This window comes from Clarias gariepinus, chromosome 9 (genome assembly GCF_024256425.1).
Source record: "Clarias gariepinus isolate MV-2021 ecotype Netherlands chromosome 9, CGAR_prim_01v2, whole genome shotgun sequence".
NCBI classification, from domain to species: domain Eukaryota; kingdom Metazoa; phylum Chordata; class Actinopteri; order Siluriformes; family Clariidae; genus Clarias; species Clarias gariepinus.
Window position 1 is genome coordinate 33,046,830 of NC_071108.1, and position 21,195 is coordinate 33,068,024.

The 21,195-nt window shown below is 43.1% G+C and overlaps 1 protein-coding gene across 3 annotated transcripts in view; it reads left to right on the forward strand.

Annotated features, from left to right (window-relative positions):
* The window catches only part of ogdha (oxoglutarate dehydrogenase a), a 46,871-nt gene extending 25,792 nt beyond the window's left edge, over positions 1 to 21,079 (forward strand). For all 3 annotated transcript variants that reach the window (XM_053504971.1, XM_053504972.1, XM_053504970.1), the window contains 18 exons: positions 969 to 1,123; positions 1,212 to 1,358; positions 1,454 to 1,544; positions 1,627 to 1,806; positions 2,009 to 2,137; positions 4,154 to 4,333; positions 4,447 to 4,599; positions 4,726 to 4,828; positions 5,094 to 5,222; positions 6,561 to 6,711; positions 6,841 to 6,968; positions 7,508 to 7,686; positions 8,671 to 8,742; positions 8,991 to 9,116; positions 9,222 to 9,294; positions 9,544 to 9,707; positions 15,970 to 16,124; positions 19,611 to 21,079. In XM_053504971.1, coding sequence (XP_053360946.1) covers positions 969 to 1,123; positions 1,212 to 1,358; positions 1,454 to 1,544; positions 1,627 to 1,806; positions 2,009 to 2,137; positions 4,154 to 4,333; positions 4,447 to 4,599; positions 4,726 to 4,828; positions 5,094 to 5,222; positions 6,561 to 6,711; positions 6,841 to 6,968; positions 7,508 to 7,686; positions 8,671 to 8,742; positions 8,991 to 9,116; positions 9,222 to 9,294; positions 9,544 to 9,707; positions 15,970 to 16,124; positions 19,611 to 19,731 — 2,436 coding nt within the window. In that variant the 3' untranslated portion in view covers positions 19,732 to 21,079. The remainder of the gene's footprint in view (positions 1 to 968; positions 1,124 to 1,211; positions 1,359 to 1,453; positions 1,545 to 1,626; positions 1,807 to 2,008; positions 2,138 to 4,153; positions 4,334 to 4,446; positions 4,600 to 4,725; positions 4,829 to 5,093; positions 5,223 to 6,560; positions 6,712 to 6,840; positions 6,969 to 7,507; positions 7,687 to 8,670; positions 8,743 to 8,990; positions 9,117 to 9,221; positions 9,295 to 9,543; positions 9,708 to 15,969; positions 16,125 to 19,610) is intronic.
* Positions 21,080 to 21,195: the final 116 nt, after the last annotated feature.

A 21,195-nucleotide genomic window follows, 5' to 3' on the forward strand; every position in this document is an offset into this window, starting at 1 on the left:
ATCAGATGAGATAAGACGTACCTTTATTCATACCACAGTGGGGAAATTTCTAAGATACAGCAGCAAAGAAAAATGTGCAAATATAAAGTATGGACAGAACAGTGTATAAATATAAAAGAAAAACAATACAGTAGTTAAACTTTATGATGCAGTTTAAAATGGTGTTATTGCACAAAAATGTAAAATATTGTACCTATTGTAACTGTATTGTAAAATGTGATTTGTATTTCTTTTTTATCTGATAAAAATGTGTGTATGCATATTTGCAAAAAAACAAAGCATAAATCAGGAGATAAGCATAAAGTGTTATGGAAAAAATGTTATACTGTATGATTCTATCTGAAAATTATTTTTTAAAAATTCACCCAGATGAAATTTTTTGAACTTTTTTTTTTTTCTTCAACACCCACCATGGTTCGGTCAAGTAACAAAATCTAACAAAGCACCAACACTGGCGGGTTCTTACATTAATTTACACAGTAAATCCTAATTCTATAAAGGTTTATTTTTTTGGGCCTCTGAGTGGCGCAGTGATAAAGTGCCCACCCTCTCATCCGGAGATGCTGTAACCTCTCGCAGCCGGAGGTTTAGAGAGAGCCGATTGGCCGAGCTCTCTCAAAGGGGCGGGGATGAGGGGTACTTGGTGCTCCCACGTTAATCACGACTCTACAGCCAATCAGGGCCGTCTGTGAGCTCACGCAAGCGGAAGGAGCGGATAGTGGGGAAAATCGGGAAAAAAAAAAAAAAAAAGCTTTATTTTTTTTAATTAATTTTGTTAGTCCTAGGTCGTCCACCATAAGTGTCTTTATTAATAAGCTGTTGCTATAGAAACCATAACATTAGAATAAACACCTGACTAATCAAATTCTGACTAATCAAATTCGAGAGTGATGTGGTACGAATATGGTAGAATTGTTAGCGTTCAGGTGAATTGGCAGCGCTTTACATTGTGTGTGTGTGTGTGTTAGATGGCGTACTGCCAGCACATAGGAGTGGAGTTCATGTTTATTAACGACCTGGAGCAGTGCCAGTGGATCCGTCAGAAGTTTGAGACTCCCGGGGCGATGCAGTTCAGCTCGGAGGAGAAACGCACACTTCTGGCCCGTATGGTCCGCTCCACCAGGTACACACTTCGACGATACACACACTTCCTTCTAATTTAGCCTGAATCCAGTCTTTATAACCTTGGTACCTTGGCTGTGACCCTCCAGGTTCGAGGAGTTCCTTCAGAGAAAGTGGTCCTCGGAGAAACGCTTCGGGCTGGAGGGCTGCGAGAGTCTCATCCCCGCCCTCAAAACCATCATCGACAAATCCAGCGCGACCGGTGTCGACACAGTCATCATGGGGATGCCACACAGGTGCGAGCCGTGATGAGCTCTAGATGTCCATCTAAGGGCTTCGTGTGTGTGAGGTGGTTGGTCATCACATGTGCTGTATGTGTGTGTGTGTATAGGGGACGACTTAACGTGCTGGCCAACGTGATCAGGAAGGAGCTGGAGCAGATCTTCTGCCAGTTCGACTCCAAGCTGGAGGCTGCAGATGAGGTGAGGAGACACAACCATCAGTTTAAATAGAAGGTTTATTTATGACGTGTATTTATTTTGTGTCTGTGTGTGTGTTTGTCAGGGTTCAGGAGACGTGAAGTACCACTTGGGGATGTACCACAGGAGGATAAACCGTGTGACGGACAGAAACATCACGCTGTCTCTGGTGGCCAACCCGTCTCACCTGGAAGCCGCGGACCCGGTGGTGCAGGGCAAAACCAAAGCCGAGCAGTTCTACTGCGGAGACACCGACGGCAACCGGGTCAGCAACACACACGCATACACACATTACTCTCACTGTTCAATATTCACACACTTGCTAGATGTTAAAATCCGCCCCAAGTGTCCATGTTTATTGTATAATTTGTAATATTTTTAACACCGAGAACACGCCATGAAAAAGACCTGCGTTTCAATACAGTTTGTGTGTGTGCGCGTATTTGTGTGTGTGCGTGCATGTTCAGGTGATGTCCATCCTGCTCCACGGTGACGCTGCGTTTGCCGGCCAGGGCATCGTCTACGAAACCTTCCATCTGAGCGACCTTCCGTCTTACACTACACACGGCACCGTACACGTGGTCGTCAACAACCAGGTACACACATGAAACACGCACTGGCTCACTCACTTTTATACACATGCTCTAAGCGAATGTGTGTGAGACCGTTCTATACTCTTTAAAAAAAAAAAAAAAAAAAAGTTTATTTATTATTCTTTGTTTTTTCCTTCCTGATTTAACATTTAAATCCTGCGCAGAATGGATCCGAGTTGAGAAAGCAACAATTACGGAGAGGGAGGGGGAAAAGTCATTTCGGTGATGATCATGATTCTTTTGTGAGGTGATTCATGTATCGCCTTGCTTACTCAAATCAGTTTTCAAAAATTTGTCCGGTGAGCAGAATTGTCTGGTTTCCAGTTTGATCGGCTGATCAACCTCAGATATAAACGATTCTGTACAGAGTTTTTTTTAATTATTCCGTTACGTTATCAAAAATAACACACTGATTAAAAGCCACCAATCTGCCTTTTTCTCCAAACTCTGTGAGCAATTTAACTCACTCATTAAACACACTTGAACAAGTCTTACAATAGGCTCATCCTTACTGTCGGGTTGAGTTTTGAGACTTTTAAGGCATGTAGGTGTTTCTTTATAATCCTACAGGTGGCGCTCTCTAAACTCTTCACACATTTTCATCCCGTGTGGTAGAAGTGAATTATTTGCTGAGTTTTTTTTTTTTTTTTTTTTTATAAATAATGATGGCGGATTACGGAGATACACGCTGGTTTTTAAGTGGGAATGTTATAAGGAACGGCATTTTTTAAAATCATTAAACTTTTTAAAAAGTTTCAATTTGTAACAAAATTTGGGGAAATGTTAATATCGCATCAGGATATTTATAAAATAGAGATACTTAAAGAATCGCAATTTAAATCAAATCGGCACAGACGTATAGGGATAATATCGTATTGAGAGGTGACTGGGGATTCCCATCCCCAATAGATTAGAGTTAAAGCCGGGCGATTTATGTCTTGGAAATCAAATCTCAGATTTTTTTTAAATGATTTAAAAAAAAATAATTTTTTATAATTATTTTTCCTTTAAAAAAAATCTTTAAAACACTATAGATCATAGGATGGATAGATTTTTTTATTTTATTTGTTTATTTTTTTTTAACCAAAAACAATATAACCAAACATAAACTGCTTATTCTAAAATTACAACTTAATTTAACAAGTTTTTTTCTTGTTGTTTAAGCAAAACAGTAATCAGTACAACACCACCTCCTTTAATGAAGTGGTAACCTTCACCAGTCCTTACAAGTTCTGATCATTCTACCAAAATAAAGTACAGTTGTAGAACTTGTACGCAAACTTAATTTTCCCGTAAGAAATAATGGAAACTCAATATATTCGTTCCACAGCTTAAAAAAAAAACTACATAAAAATAATTAATACAAAATATAAAGTAAAACTAAAACAAATTACCTGCACTTTACCTTAAAAAAAAAAAAAAAGTAAAAATAATCCTCGACAGATAAGTGTTTCCGTTTATGCGCCAATACAAGTAACGCATGCGTGATACATGATACTTGGTACTCGTAAATCAAGACTTGTTCGTTTTCCAAGTCAAAATTTATTAAAAATATTTGCTCATCTTGCGGAACACTTGTAATATAACAAAATGAGGGAATAGTAAAGTGCAAGCTGCAGACTTAAATTACTTTTCATAGGACAAATAGTTGTAATAATAAATAAAATAAAAAGAAATATCTAGAAATAAAATGTATTTTTAATCATTAAAAAAATGCAATTTTGTAAACCGCATGCAACGTACATGCTAAATTAAATAAAAAGGGCAGCAGACAGCATTTTACCCGATTTTAGCAACGAACACAAGCCTGTCCACTGCATCAGGAACTCAGGAAAGCACTTCGCCTCATGTTGCTACAGAACTACAGACGCACGCTGTGCCATAGCAAAGTAAAATTCTAAAATCGATTTTTATTTTACATCAGCATAAACTCGAATTAATCGATAATAAAGATTAATCACGCGACTCTAGATAGAGTACTTTATTAATCTCTGTGTGTGTGTGTGTGTGTGTGTGTAGATCGGCTTCACCACTGACCCCCGTATGGCCCGCTCCTCTCCGTACCCTACTGACGTAGCTCGTGTGGTGAACGCCCCGATCTTCCACGTTAACGCCGACGACCCGGAGGCCGTGATGTACGTGTGCAACGTCGCCGCCGAGTGGAGAGCCACCTTCCACAAAGACGTGGTGGTCGACCTGGTGAGTGTCTCCACCGGTGCTCCATCCTACAATCAGCGTGTGTATTATTAACGTTTTGTCCTCTAATGTAACCCTGTGTGCGTGTGCGCGCTCTGTCTCCTCCGACCCTGTAGGTGGGTTACCGGCGTAACGGCCATAACGAGATGGACGAGCCCATGTTCACTCAGCCGCTGATGTACAAGCAGATCAAGAAGCAGAAGCCGGTGTTGCAGAAGTACGCAGAGAGACTCATCGCCGAAGGAATCGTCACACGGCAGGAGTATGAGGTCAGGACACACAAACACACACACACACACACACACGCACACACACACACGATCGGATTCAAACGGTGGATTAAAGTGGCTTTCAAGTTGGACATAAGTACTTTCTGTGTGTGTGTGTGTGTGCAGGAGGAGATTTCCAAATACGATAAGATCTGTGAGGAGGCTTACGCTCGCTCCAAGGACGAGAAAATCCTTCACATCAAGCACTGGCTGGATTCCCCTTGGCCTGGTGTGTGTGTGGTCTTTGTTTGCCTGTGTGTTTTTCATATGTGTGTGAACTCGTTTGCCTGTGTGTGTGTGTGCGCATGCATTTGCCTCTGTGCATAAATTTGCGTACACACTTGTTTGTGTGTATATACATGTGTGTTTGGACTGTGTGTATGGATGTATGTGTGCACGTACACATGCTTGACGTGTTGATTTCTTTGAAATGTGGTAAGACGATGCCCATTAACACTGTTCCATCTTTGTCTCGTGTGTGTGTGTCTCTGTAGGTTTTTTCACACTGGACGGTCAGCCAAAAAGCATGAGCTGTCCCTCTACAGGACTGAGTGAGGAGGAGCTCACACAGATCGGTCAGGTGGCCTCATCTGTCCCTGTGGAAGACTTCACCATTCACGGAGGTGTGTGTGTGTGTACTCAGAACCTGACTTTTAATTGTTCACTGAAACCCTCACAATTTCACGGAAACTGCACTTCATTTTGTTATTCCTTTTTTATATATATATAGAATTTTTTACGATTTTATTGCTGAACTATTAAGAACAATATAATTTACAGATTTTCTAACATAAATATTAACGTAAATTCAGCTAAATTTCCATATAAAATAAAAGAATACTGTATAATTTTTTTACTACTGTAAAGAGAACACAAAGTGACCATAGAGGAAAACGCAGTTGGTGATTATGAATCGTTATTAGCGTGTAGGGCTGTAGCTATCGAACCTTTTAGTAATCGAGTATTCTACCAAAAATTTTATCGATTAATCGAGTAATCGGATAGAATGCGCTTTTGCTTAATTAAACCGCAATGTAAAATATATCAGAGAAACAAAGATTAATTGGTTTTCTTTTTAGAAAAGTCAACTTTTTTAATTCTACTTTTTACAGCATTTCATCAAAAATAAACATTGTCATTATTCACAATACAAGGAATAGCTTAAAGTTGACCGAGATGGATTTGGTGCATTACAGCGCCATACATTCTTATTTTAAAGTATTTTAAATGACTTTAAGTATCAGAAAAAAACTAAGGCACACATTAAAATAAAAAATTATACAAAAACACTAGGTTGTTCAACTTAACTTTCAGAACTAACCGTTTGAAAATCTAGACCTCAGCCATAACATAAACCTTTACTGACTATTTCTGTCGTTTTTTCTTCTTCTCTTGTCTCGCTGATATTTAAAAAACATAACGCAAGCTTTTAAAATTAATTAAAAGAAGCTTTGAGGCAGAAGATTTTGCCTCGATCATTTTTTGTAATCGAATTACTCAAGTTACTCGAGGAATCGTTTCAGCCCTACGCTGGGTATTTAAAGGCTTTTTTTTTTTTTTTTTTTACCACATTCAAAATTTTTATTTATTTATTTTTATTTATTTATTTTTTTTTAAGAAAAGACAAGTAAAATGTAAAATAAATAGACATTAAACCTCAATTAACCCTAATTTACTTCTTGTAAATTCTTCTTGCTCCTGTCCTCGTTAACATTCTTCATGTTTCCGATAAATTTTGCACAAAATACAAATAACCCCATGGGAAAAATGATGTAAACTTTCTTGCCTTGGCTTTCCACTGACGCAGACGAATTTTAAATGGCTCCCTCCTGTGCCGAAAAATGTGCTTCGAGTCAAATGTCTTGCAAAATTTCAGTTCTTAAACCGAGCGTTCTTAAGAGGGGGCGTTTATATGCAGAGGCACCGCTGTGTATATTTATTCCTCCGTCTATACGCGTCAGGTCTGAGTCGGATCCTGAAGGGTCGCGGTGAGATGATCAAGAACCGGACAGTGGACTGGGCTCTGGGAGAGTACATGGCCTTCGGCTCTCTGCTCAAAGAGGGGATCCACGTGCGCCTCAGCGGACAGGACGTGGAGAGAGGAACCTTCAGGTGCCGTCTCATATTTATTTCTCTCACTGTGCCGGTGCGCGCCCCACACTCCCTAATCTGTTCTCATCATTCCTATTTCTAATGTGCGTGTTTTTTTTTTTTTTTCCCCACCCTATTTCTCCTCCACAGTCACCGTCACCACGTCCTTCACGACCAGAACGTGGATAAGAGGACGTGTATCCCCATGAACCACTTGGCCTCCAACCAGGCTCCCTACACCGTGTGTAACAGCTCACTGTCTGAGTACGGAGTGCTGGGTGTGTACGCTCGCCCCACACACACACACACACTTGTTTCATAGTTACATCTTTATCACGGCTGTCCACGTCACTAAGCTACTGAGACTCTAAAGGGATATGTGGGAGGAATGGAAAAAAATGTAGAAGATGCTGTGTGTGTGTTTGTTTTCTTTTCTTTTCTTTTCAGAATATTACAAACTTAATTGACTCTATAATTAACGACGAATTTACTTACAATAACTTAAACTAATATATGAGTGTTTTACACTAGTTTAATATTGAATAAGTTAAAGGAGGTGGAATTTGTGGGAAAAACATAAGAAGTAAAACTAACCTGACCCAAGCTTGCTTACTGATTTCTATCATTTTTCTTTATTTTATTTTCATATATATATATTTATTTTTCATGATATATATATTTAAATACATCTAAAAAATGAAAAGTTCATTTATGTTCACAGTTGAGGTTAAAAAAAAAAAAAAAAAAGAAAGAATCTGTTTATGACGTACGAAGTCTTATTCCACCATCTCTGTCTTGATTATTTTCCCGCTCTCAGGTTTCGAGTTGGGATTCGCCATGGCCAGTCCGAACGCTCTGGTCCTGTGGGAGGCCCAGTTTGGAGACTTCCACAACACCGCCCAGTGTATAATCGACCAGTTTATCTGCCCCGGACAGGCCAAGTGGGTCCGTCAGAACGGCATAGTCCTGCTGCTCCCTCACGGCATGGAGGGCATGGTGAGACCGCGGCACTCGTCACACTTTTTTGTGTAAAATGCACTTCAGTTATTATTTGGAATCGTAGTAGCTATAAAACATTCATTCCTTCACCAGCATGTATTATTTTTTTCTGTTGATATTAATAAGACAAAATAAACACGGATTGTCATTTTATCAAGAAGTAAAAACGCGTACATGAAGACTTCCCTGTTAAATGAAACCTGCCTGTTACAAAGAACTGACGCTGAGATTAAATAAACATTAAAATATTTACAGTTTCAGCTTTATCGCTTTAGTTCTTTTTTTTGCTTAATGCTAGACAATAATTTGACCCTTCTGAAACAAAGTAAAATCTTTGCCTCAGCCACACGATAGGACTTTTAATGTAGTTGTTTAAGGAATGAGAAGCTCCTCTCTGCATCAGGTTGGGTTAAATAAACAGCTGAACTCCATTAATCACTGCAGTTATTATCCAGTGGAAGGCTCGCAACTGTGCGCTTAGTTATACCCAGGGTGTTGCATTTACTAATAATAACAGACCTAAAATCAGGTTTCTAAGCCTTAGAATATATAAAAACAGATCATCCAACAATCGTGGAAATTCTAATCAAGTTATCATTTTTAGAATCCAATAATTTTAACATAATTTTCTGTTCTGCAAACAAGACAGAACCGGCAAACAGGCAACATCTAAAAAAACAAACAAACAAAAGCAATCATGCTCTGTAACTTTCACAGATTTGAAACCAATTTTAAATGTATACATCATCAAAAATAAACAGCAATCAGAATGAGATCAATGTATAAGAAACAAAATACATTAAAAAAATTCTGATGTTGGAACAAAACAAGATAATTGAGAAAAAGAAGAAAAAAAAGATATCCGGACTGGTGAATTTATTTATTTTTCTTTTCTTTTTTCTCCCCTCGTTATAATGCATCTTCCCCTCTTCTCTCTCTCTCTCTCTCTCTCTCTCTCTCTCTCTCTCTCTCCTTCTGTAGGGTCCCGAACACTCATCAGCTCGCCCCGAGCGCTTCCTGCAAATGTGCAACGATGACCCTGATGTTTTCCCTGTAAGACATCCTTTTATTTATATATATATATATATATATATATATATAAAACTAAATTATTTTGACCTGAGCCTGACAATGGCTAACTTTTAGACACAGAATAATATTGATTTCTGTATATAATAAGGTGATATCGTATCAAGATTTCATGAAGAGCATCTCTCACCGTCAGCGCAAGTGTGTGTGTTTGTTTGTGTGTTAGTCTTGTATAGTACTGGGTTCTAAATTATTCATTCTGGTCTGGTCAGAAAATCACAGAGGACTTTGACGTGCGTCAGCTGTACGACTGTAACTGGATCGTGGTGAACTGCTCCGCACCTGCCAACTACTTCCACGTGATGAGGAGGCAAATCCTGCTGCCCTTCAGGAAGCCTGTGAGTTTACACACACACACACTGCAACACACACACTTACACACACTGCAACACACACATTTACACACAGATTGATTAACCTGAAGCTCTTTCCCTTTTCTTCAGCTCATCATATTCACTCCCAAGTCTCTGCTGCGCCACCCAGAGGCCAAGTCCAGCTTTGACCTGATGCTACCTGGTCAGTCATGTGATCAAACTTCATGCGTCTAATTAAACTCAGTTTTGTTTTAATAGTAAATTTATTTTCCTCTATTTATTCCAAGCGTCTCTAGATCTGTCTTTGTGTTTAAACATCTGTGCATCTTTTTGTTTCTGTTTCCTCTGTCTGCTTATCTGCTGTAGCTTCATGAATAATCTGGTCATGACTTTGATTGTGTGTGTGTGTGTGTGTGTGTGTGTGTGTGTGTGTGTGTGTGTGTGTGTGTAGGCACACATTTCCAGCGTGTGATCCCAGAAGAAGGTTCTGCAACCCAGAACCCAGCTGAAGTCAAACGTCTGATCTTCTGCACTGGAAAAGTTTACTACGAGCTCACACGCGAACGCAAAACTCGCGACATGGAGAACACCGTCGCCATCGCACGCATCGAGCAGGTAACACACGTACTCACACACACACGGATACACACTCTGACTCACACACGGATACACACTCTGACTCACACACCAGTGCACACAGTCTCACACACTCTGACTCACACACCAGCGCGCGCACACTCTTTTACACACACACACTCTCTCGCTCACTTTAACACACACACTCTCTCGCTCACTTTAACACACACACTCTCTCGCTCACTTTAACACACACACTCTCTCGCTCACTTTAACACACACACTCTCTCGCTCACTTTAACACACACACTCTCTCGCTCACTTTAACACACACTCTCTCGCTCACTTTAACACACTCTCTCTCGCTCACTTTAACACACACTCTCTCGCTCACTTTAACACACACTCTCTCGCTCACTTTACCACACTCTCTCTCGCTCACACACACACTCTCTCGCTCACTTTACCACACTCTCTCTCGCTCACACACACACTCTCTCTCGCTCACACACACACTCTCTCTCGCTCACACACACACTCTCTCTCGCTCACTTTACCACACTCTCTCTCGCTCACACACACACTCTCTCTCGCTCACTTTACCACACACTCTCTCGCTCACACACACACACTCTCTCTCGCTCACACACACACACTCTCTCTCGCTCACACACACACTCTCTCTCGCTCACACACACACTCTCTCTCGCTCACACACACACTCTCTCTCTCTCACACACACACTCTCTCTCGCTCACACACACACTCTCTCTCGCTCACTTTAACACACACTCTCTCTCGCTCACTTTAACACACACACTCTCTCGCTCACTTTAACACACACACTCTCTCGCTCACTTTAACACACACACTCTCTCTCGCTCACACACACACTCTCTCTCGCTCACACACACACTCTCTCTCGCTCACTTTACCACACTCTCTCTCGCTCACACACACACACACTCTCTCGCTCACACACACACTCTCTCTCGCTCACACACACACTCTCTCTCGCTCACACACACACTCTCTCTCGCTCACACACACACTCTCTCTCGCTCACACACACACTCTCTCTCGCTCACACACACACTCTCTCTCGCTCACACACACACTCTCTCTCGCTCACTTTACCACACTCTCTCTCGCTCACACACACACACACTCTCTCGCTCACACACACACTCTCTCTCGCTCACACACACACTCTCTCTCGCTCACACACACACTCTCTCTCGCTCACACACACACTCTCTCTCGCTCACACACACACTCTCTCTCGCTCACTTTACCACACTCTCTCTCGCTCACACACACACACACTCTCTCGCTCACACACACACACTCTCTCTCGCTCACACACACACTCTCTCTCGCTCACACACACACTCTCTCTCGCTCACACACACACTCTCTCTCGCTCACACACACACACACTCTCTCGCTCACACACACACACTCTCTCTCGCTCACACACACACTCTCTCTCGCTCACACACACACTCTCTCTCGCTCACACACACACTCTCTCTCGCTCACACACACACTCTCTCTCGCTCACACACACACTCTCTCTCGCTCACACACACACTCTCTCTCGCTCACACAAACGCACACACTCTCTCTCGCTCACACAAACGCACACACTCTCTCTCGCTCACACAAACGCACACACTCTCTCTCGCTCACACAAACGCACACACTCTCTCTCGCTCACACAAACGCACACACTCTCTCTCGCTCACTTTAACGCACACACTCTCTCTCGCTCACTTTAACGCACACACTCTCTCTCGCTCACACACGCACACACTCTCTCTCGCTCACACACGCACACACTCTCTCTCGCTCACATTAACGCACACACTCTCTCTCGCTCACACACACACACACTCTCCCTCGCTCACACACGCACACACTCTCTCTCGCTCACACACACACACTCTCTCTCGCTCACACACACACACTCTCTCTCGCTCACACACACACACTCTCTCTCGCTCACACACACACACTCTCTCTCGCTCACACACACACTCTCTCTCGCTCACACACACACTCTCTCTCGCTCACACACACACTCTCTCTCGCTCACACACACACTCTCTCTCGCTCACACACACACACTCTCTCTCGCTCACACACACACACACTCTCTCGCTCACACACACACACACTCTCTCGCTCACACACACACACACTCTCTCGCTCACACACACACACACTCTCTCGCTCACACACACACACACTCTCTCGCTCACACACACACACACTCTCTCGCTCACACACACACTCTCTCTCGCTCACTTTAACGCACACACTCTCTCTCGCTCACTTTAACGCACACACTCTCTCTCGCTCACTTTAACGCACACACTCTCTCTCGCTCACTTTAACGCACACACTCTCTCTCGCTCACTTTAACGCACACACTCTCTCTCGCTCACTTTAACGCACACACTCTCCCTCGCTCACTTTAACGCACACACTCTCCCTCGCTCACACACGCACACACTCTCTCTCGCTCACACACACACACTCTCTCTCGCTCACACACACACACTCTCTCTCGCTCACACACACACACTCTCTCTCGCTCACACACACACACTCTCTCTCGCTCACACACACACACTCTCTCTCGCTCACACACACACACTCTCTCTCGCTCACACACACACACTCTCTCTCGCTCACACACACACACTCTCTCTCGCTCACACACACACACTCTCTCTCGCTCACACACACACTCTCTCTCGCTCACACACACACTCTCTCTCGCTCACACACACACTCTCTCTCGCTCACACACACACTCTCTCTCGCTCACACACACACACTCTCTCTCGCTCACACACACACACACTCTCTCGCTCACACACACACACACTCTCTCGCTCACACACACACACACTCTCTCGCTCACACACACACACACTCTCTCGCTCACACACACACTCTCTCTCGCTCACACACACACTCTCTCTCGCTCACTTTAACGCACACACTCTCTCTCGCTCACTTTAACGCACACACTCTCTCTCGCTCACTTTAACGCACACACTCTCCCTCGCTCACTTTAACGCACACACTCTCCCTCGCTCACACACGCACACACTCTCTCTCGCTCACACACACACTCTCTCTCGCTCACTTTACCACACTCTCTCTCGCTCACACACACACACACTCTCTCGCTCACACACACACTCTCTCTCGCTCACACACACACTCTCTCTCGCTCACACACACACTCTCTCTCGCTCACACACACACTCTCTCTCGCTCACACACACACTCTCTCTCGCTCACTTTACCACACTCTCTCTCGCTCACACACACACACACTCTCTCGCTCACACACACACACTCTCTCTCGCTCACACACACACTCTCTCTCGCTCACACACACACTCTCTCTCGCTCACACACACACTCTCTCTCGCTCACACACACACTCTCTCTCGCTCACACACACACTCTCTCTCGCTCACACACACACTCTCTCTCGCTCACACACACACTCTCTCTCGCTCACACAAACGCACACACTCTCTCTCGCTCACACAAACGCACACACTCTCTCTCGCTCACACAAACGCACACACTCTCTCTCGCTCACACAAACGCACACACTCTCTCTCGCTCACTTTAACGCACACACTCTCTCTCGCTCACTTTAACGCACACACTCTCTCTCGCTCACACACGCACACACTCTCTCTCGCTCACTTTAACGCACACACTCTCTCTCGCTCACACACACACACACTCTCCCTCGCTCACACACACACACACTCTCTCTCGCTCACACGCACACACTCTCTCTCGCTCACACACACACTCTCTCTCGCTCACACACACACTCTCTCTCGCTCACACACACACTCTCTCTCGCTCACACACACACTCTCTCTCGCTCACACACACACTCTCTCTCGCTCACACACACACTCTCTCTCGCTCACACACACACTCTCTCTCGCTCACACAAACGCACACACTCTCTCTCGCTCACACAAACGCACACACTCTCTCTCGCTCACACAAACGCACACACTCTCTCTCGCTCACACAAACGCACACACTCTCTCTCGCTCACTTTAACGCACACACTCTCTCTCGCTCACTTTAACGCACACACTCTCTCTCGCTCACACACGCACACACTCTCTCTCGCTCACTTTAACGCACACACTCTCTCTCGCTCACACACACACACACTCTCCCTCGCTCACACACACACACACTCTCTCTCGCTCACACGCACACACTCTCTCTCGCTCACACACACACACTCTCTCTCGCTCACACACACACACTCTCTCTCGCTCACACACACACTCTCTCTCGCTCACACACACACTCTCTCTCGCTCACACACACACTCTCTCTCGCTCACACACACACTCTCTCTCGCTCACACACACACTCTCTCTCGCTCACACACACACTCTCTCTCGCTCACACACACACACTCTCTCTCGCTCACACACACACACACTCTCTCGCTCACACACACACACACTCTCTCGCTCACACACACACACTCTCTCTCGCTCACACACACACACACTCTCTCGCTCACACACACACTCTCTCTCGCTCACTTTAACGCACACACTCTCTCTCGCTCTCTTTAACGCACACACTCTCTCTCGCTCACTTTAACGCACACACTCTCCCTCGCTCACTTTAACGCACACACTCTCCCTCGCTCACATTAACGCACACACTCTCCCTCGCTCACACACGCACACACTCTCTCTCGCTCACACACACACACTCTCTCTCGCTCACACACACACACTCTCTCTCGCTCACACACACACACTCTCTCTCGCTCACACACACACACTCTCTCTCGCTCACACACACACACTCTCTCTCGCTCACACACACACACTCTCTCTCGCTCACACACACACACTCTCTCTCGCTCACACACACACTCTCTCTCGCTCACACACACACTCTCTCTCGCTCACACACACACTCTCTCTCGCTCACACACACACACTCTCTCTCTCTCACACACACACACTCTCTCTCGCTCACACACACACACACTCTCTCGCTCACACACACACACACTCTCTCGCTCACACACACACACACTCTCTCGCTCACACACACACACACTCTCTCGCTCACACACACACTCTCTCTCGCTCACACACACACTCTCTCTCGCTCACTTTAACGCACACACTCTCTCTCGCTCACACAAACGCACACACTCTCCCTCGCTCACTTTAACGCACACACTCTCCCTCGCTCACTTTAACGCACACACTCTCCCTCGCTCACACACGCACACACTCTCTCTCGCTCACACGCACACACTCTCTCTCGCTCACACGCACACACTCTCTCGCGCTCACACGCACACACTCTCTCGCGCTCACACGCACACACTCTCTCTCGCTCACACGCACACTCTCTCTCGCTCACACGCACACTCTCTCTCGCTCACACGCACACTCTCTCTCGCTCACTTTACCACACTCTCTCTCGCTCACTTTACCACACTCTCTCTCGCTCACTTTACCACACTCTCTCTCGCTCACACACACACACTCTCTCTCGCTCACACACACACACTCTCTCTCGCTCACACACACACACTCTCTCTCGCTCACACACACACTCTCTCTCGCTCACACACACACTCTCTCTCGCTCACACACACACTCTCTCTCGCTCACACACACACTCTCTCTCGCTCACACACACACTCTCTCTCGCTCACACACACACTCTCTCTCGCTCACACACACACTCTCTCTCGCTCACACACACACTCTCTCTCGCTCACACACACACTCTCTCTCGCTCACGCACACACTCTCTCTCGCTCACGCACACACTCTCCCTCGCTCACTTTAACGCACACACTCTCCCTCGCTCACTTTAACGCACACACTCTCTCTCGCTCACTTTAACGCACACTCTCTCTCTCGCTCACTTTAACGCACACTCTCTCTCGCTCACTTTAACACACACACACTCGCGTACACGCAACCGGAATACACACTTCCACCAATATACACGCTCTCTTACACTAGCACAACACTCACATACTCTCTCTCACACACACACACACGCCACTGAATTTTTATGACTGTTTAAAGTCTTGTTCGGCGTGTGTGTGTGTGTGTGTTTGTGTGAGTGTTAGCAAGCATCAGCAGTTAGTGTTTATAAAGTATACGCCATATTAACAGTATCAACGCTGCACAAGGTGTAAGTGGTGGATGATGTGACCGAGCTGACCTTTGACCCCTCCCTTCCGCAGCTCTCTCCGTTCCCCTTCGACCTGGTGAAAGCCGAGACGGAGAAATACCCCAACGCCGACCTGGTGTGGTGTCAGGAGGAGCACAAGAACCAGGGTTACTACGACTACGTCAAGCCTCGCATGCGCACCACCATCGACCGCGCCAAGCCCGTCTGGTAAACACGGATCTCACACACACACACACACACACACACACACACACACACACACACACTGCTTCCTCTCTACACCGGTTCATTATACACTACAATAAGAGTGTACATTATACACTAGGCTGCCTGAATCAGATCTTTTTATAGAGCGTCTTCAATCGTGGTTTATGACCGAACATTTCCCGTTGCTATAGCAACAGAAAAGTGCAATTCCACGTTTCTACAGTGTTACAAGCTGTCTGTTATCTGTAGCTATAGATTATTAACCAAACACATCACTTCAAGTACTTCAATAAGGATTAAAGTGCATGGTGCGAGTGTATAAAAGCTGATAAGCAGCAACGAGCTCGTTTGAACAACAAATAAAGCCTGGCCTGCCGAAATCTTCCTTCATATTGTGCATAAATTTTAGTAGAAAGTTACGTTTAGTATTAAGTTCTTTTTAATAGTAAATAAAGTCTGATTCCATACGCAGTAATATAAATGTATAAATTTTATTTGTATTGCGATTCTGTAACTATAACAATTTTATAAACGTTCTAACTCAATATTAATGTGTTTTTTCAAACGATTCTAAACAAATTTAGTAAATTATTTTTCCTACCACACTGTCAGTACTTTAGACTGCACCTCCAAGCGGAAGGTGCAATGTATTACCACCTCAAATGCAAAAATATTATACATTTGAATACATTGTAATAAAACCAATCTCTAATGTACACAGGCAAAAAATGTATACACACTTCAGGTAAAGAAAAATAGTATGATTATATTAATAAAATATACATCATTATTATTATTATTATTATTATTATTATCATATGTATGTATGTGAGGATATATATAAAACATATAGCAATACATTTATTATAAAAATATTATATTTAAAAAATATATATTTTCCTGAAACTTTTTTTTTTTTAATCCTTAATCCCTTGGGAGTAAAGTATTATATAAAGTATTAGGAGTGTAAGAATGAGATCTGTGAGCGATTTGAAAGGCAACGAGCAGGGATTCTGCTTCTAAGTGGTGTCACAATAAAAGTGCCCACCTCATCGCTCTTGAGTCCAAGTGATCAAAATTCGTCGTGGGTGCGAACCTGAGTCTGTGAACTTGAGTATGCAGAAGAGAGCAGAGTTCACTTTCTGACAAGTGTGTTATACGACTCGTGGTGCACCATAAACCAAAAAAAAACATAATGCCTTTCATTATTCCAGGTTTTAAGTTCTTTGTATGATAGTGGAGCGGGTGGGTGGAAATTGGCCGTGGCTAAAGTAAGGTCAATAATAAAATTTTGAAATATATTTATATTAGGGCTGTGTATTGGCAAGGGCCTCACGATACGATACGTATCACGATACATGGGTCACGATACGATAAATCACGATATATTGCGATACAATACATATTGTGATATATTGCAATAGTTTGTATTAGTACGTGTGTCACATTATATTGACAACTTGATAAAGTAGGCAGACGAATTAAAATTCCAACTCCAATTTATTTTCCGTCCATTCCAATTCATTAGAACGGCACAGTGTGATTGAAGTCCATATTGTTATAAAACACTTAACACTTAAACATTCAACTAAAATGTATATGCCACTAAAGTTACATATAAATTAAATAAACAATTTATAAAACTAAAATAAATTTAAGCAAAAAAATTTAAGTTCATCAAGTAAACATAAAACTGGAACATAATGCTCTAATATGAGATATTCATTGTCACCAAACTGTTAGACCAAAAACTCTCTTGCCTCCAAACTATTAGAAACTTAAGTGTCTAAAATATTTTGATAACTAATAAATGATTACATATTAACAGTGTTTTGACATGTAGCTTTACCTCTTCGTAAATTGTGGGCACTGCTACGTCTGTTATGTGTCTGCGAGTGGGGATCACGTAGCGCGGCTCCATAGTATTCACCATATGCCTGAAGCCGGCATTTTCAACCGCACTATACGGCCGCAAATCCTTACAAATGAAATGCACAACTGATTCCGTTATCTTCTTTGCGCGAGTTGAGGTAGAAGGAAGCTTGTTAGTGATGTTATCCAGTGTAGTTTGCCTTAAATCAAGAGGTTTCGGCTGAGGTCACAGTGCCGCTAATTCATCTGCGTGGTGTCTTGTTAAGTGATAACGCAAGTTCGTAGTGTTTCCTGAATATTTTAAGATAGATTTGCAAAGCTTACAAATGACATTTGTTTTGTCTAATTCGGTACTCCCTGGTATCGTATTGAAACGGAAATGCAGCCACACGTCAGCCCTAAAAGCTGGAGGCGTTTTTATATTTTCCGCCATGCTCACTCATGTCTTGCTTACTTACTTGTTCTGATACCGTACTGCTTAGTGTTTTGTTGATAGCGAGTTAGCGACATCTATTGGAGCGGAGGAGGAGTTTTTTTTGGCACAACTTGGATCGATACTTGAGGTTTGACTATCGATACACTATCGCAAAAGAAATTATCGCGATAGTTAGATGTATCGATATTTTTGCACAGCCCTAATTTTTATATTTCAAAATTTTATTATGGTGAAGATCCCTTAATTTGGCCACTTCACAAATTTCACAGATTATAAACATCGATCAGTGGCAGGCGTTTAAATCAAACTCATATCAGGTATAACTATTAAAGATGAAGATGTTTTGCTCTAAGGGTTGAACTCGTATCGTCTGGAAGCACAAGGTTTACACCCTTAGTAAATACACAGTTGGGACAAATCACAAATGTTCACTAATATACTGTGTACATAATGCCTGGTCAAAAAACAAACAAAAGAAGTCACACACTCCTGTAATAGTCCTGGAATATTGGTCATGAGATCAGGATAGATAAGCTCCATAGATGTGATAACCTGGTGGTGCAGTACATTCAGGTGGACAGCTGACTTCATTTTATTGCCCCATAACGAGTCTCGACCTGAGCGACTGATCAACCCCAGATCATAACACTGTCTCCAGAGGCTTGTACAGTGGACACTATACATGATGGGAGCATCACTTCATGACCTTCCCTTCTTACCCTGACACGCCCATCACGCTGGTATAGGATCAATCTGGACTCATCAGGTCACATGACCTTTTTCCATCGCTCTAAAGTCCAATCTTTATTCTTCCTAACAAACTGAAGACGGTTTTCTGATGAGTCTCACTAACACGTGGTTTCCTTATGGACACACAGCTGTTTAGTCCCAATCCTGTGAGTTCTCATCACATTGTGTGTTTATGGAAATGCTCTTATTTTCATTATTAAACATAAGCTCAGTTTTTTGACAGTTGATTATTTTTTATATACAATTTTGCTGATAGTTCAGCACTATCCTTCCTGGTTTTAATAATGTGTTGGATAGTTCTTAACTCAATTCCAGTCATTTCAAATCTCCAGGGCCAAATAATCTGATTTAATTATTATGAAAAAATTTTTTTTTGCACATTTTGCATTATGCTGCGTGTTAATCCTGCGTGTGTGTGTCTGTTTTAGGTACGCTGGTCGTGACCCTGCCGCCGCTCCCGCCACCGGCAGCAAGAACTCGCACCTTCTGGAGCTGAAGCGCTTCCTGGACACCGCCTTCAACCTGGACGCCTTCAAAGATCACGTCTAATCTCGCAGAATGCTTCTGTTATTCCGCCCGCTCCAAAGCCCTATCCAGCCAGGTCTCATTATCGTGCCCGATGCTGCTTTTTTCAATCCCGTACATAACGCGCACACACACACACACACACACACACACGCGCGCACATCCGCTTCATCAGTCCCTACTCATACACACAAAGAAACAGACATAATCTAGAAATGAAGGGTAGTTCGTGAAATGCACTTAGCACGTTTTTTCCCATCTTTCACACACAAATACACACACACCACGATTCCTGATTCATTACCAGTCTGGATTTCGTATTAGATAATATTGAGTTTAATTTAGTTTCAGACATGCTCCTGTGAAAAGGCCACAAATAACAGCACAAGCGTACATTGTTAATAGCTAATGCTGGCGTGTCAGTTCCACACAACACGAAAGCACATCTCGGGAATTGGCGGTGGTTCGCACCCCCTGTGGCTTTTTTTTTTTTTTTTTTTAGGTATAGGTTTTTTTTTTGTTTGTTTTTTTTTGGACCGGGTTTTATGAGTATTAGCCAAAAATGGATGCAAAGGACGTAAGTATGCGATAATGATGGAAGGAAAGAACGTGGTCAGTCAACATGATGTGCATTCACATCACACGCCTTAAAATAAAAAAAAAAATTATAAAAAAAAAAGCTAAGAAAAACTAAATCGGATGAGATCTGTGTACCCCAATACTCCTGTATAAACGGTGTAAATTGCTCTTCACTGCTTGAGTGTTAGTGCTCATGCCAAGCTACTGACATCTAAACTTACATATAAATATATATGTATGTATGTATGTATTCTCTTTGAAAGGCTTTATTTTATCTTCTTTTTCTTCTTCTTCCTTAGTTTTATTTCTGCTTTAATGGTCATCATGCGCACACACTATCAGCTCATTTGAATGTGGCCTCAGTCAATGGCGACGCACAACAGACTTCCTTACAATTCTGTTTTTTTTTGTTTTGTTTTTTTTAACGTTGCGCGGTTGTATTTATATGAACATATCCTTATACATGTACATGTATAACCAACGCAGATCACGCCTCATCCCGTTTCAGCATGTTCTCAGGTGTGCACACTAAAACCACCTACACGTATAACAAACTACACTTGATCTGCTTCTCTTCTGCCACACCATGTGCCAAAAAAAAGAAAAAAAATCCCAAAACAAAAACTCGTGATCGGCTGAGAGAACTCCCAGTGAATCCTGTTAGTGTGCGGTCGTCCTGCAAGGAAATGCTCGCCTGTCGCTCGAGGAAGCAGATGATTTTATTTATTTTTATTTTAGGGAAACGAAATCCTGTCCTTGTTTCTTCATTCAATAAACACATTATCTTCTCAGAGCTGCACATGCCTGGTTTTTATTCATTACCACGCTTTATGATGATGAAGATGATGATAATATTAATGATTATGCAGTCACCTCCAGGATTGTTGATAAAAAAAAAGAATTTGTGTT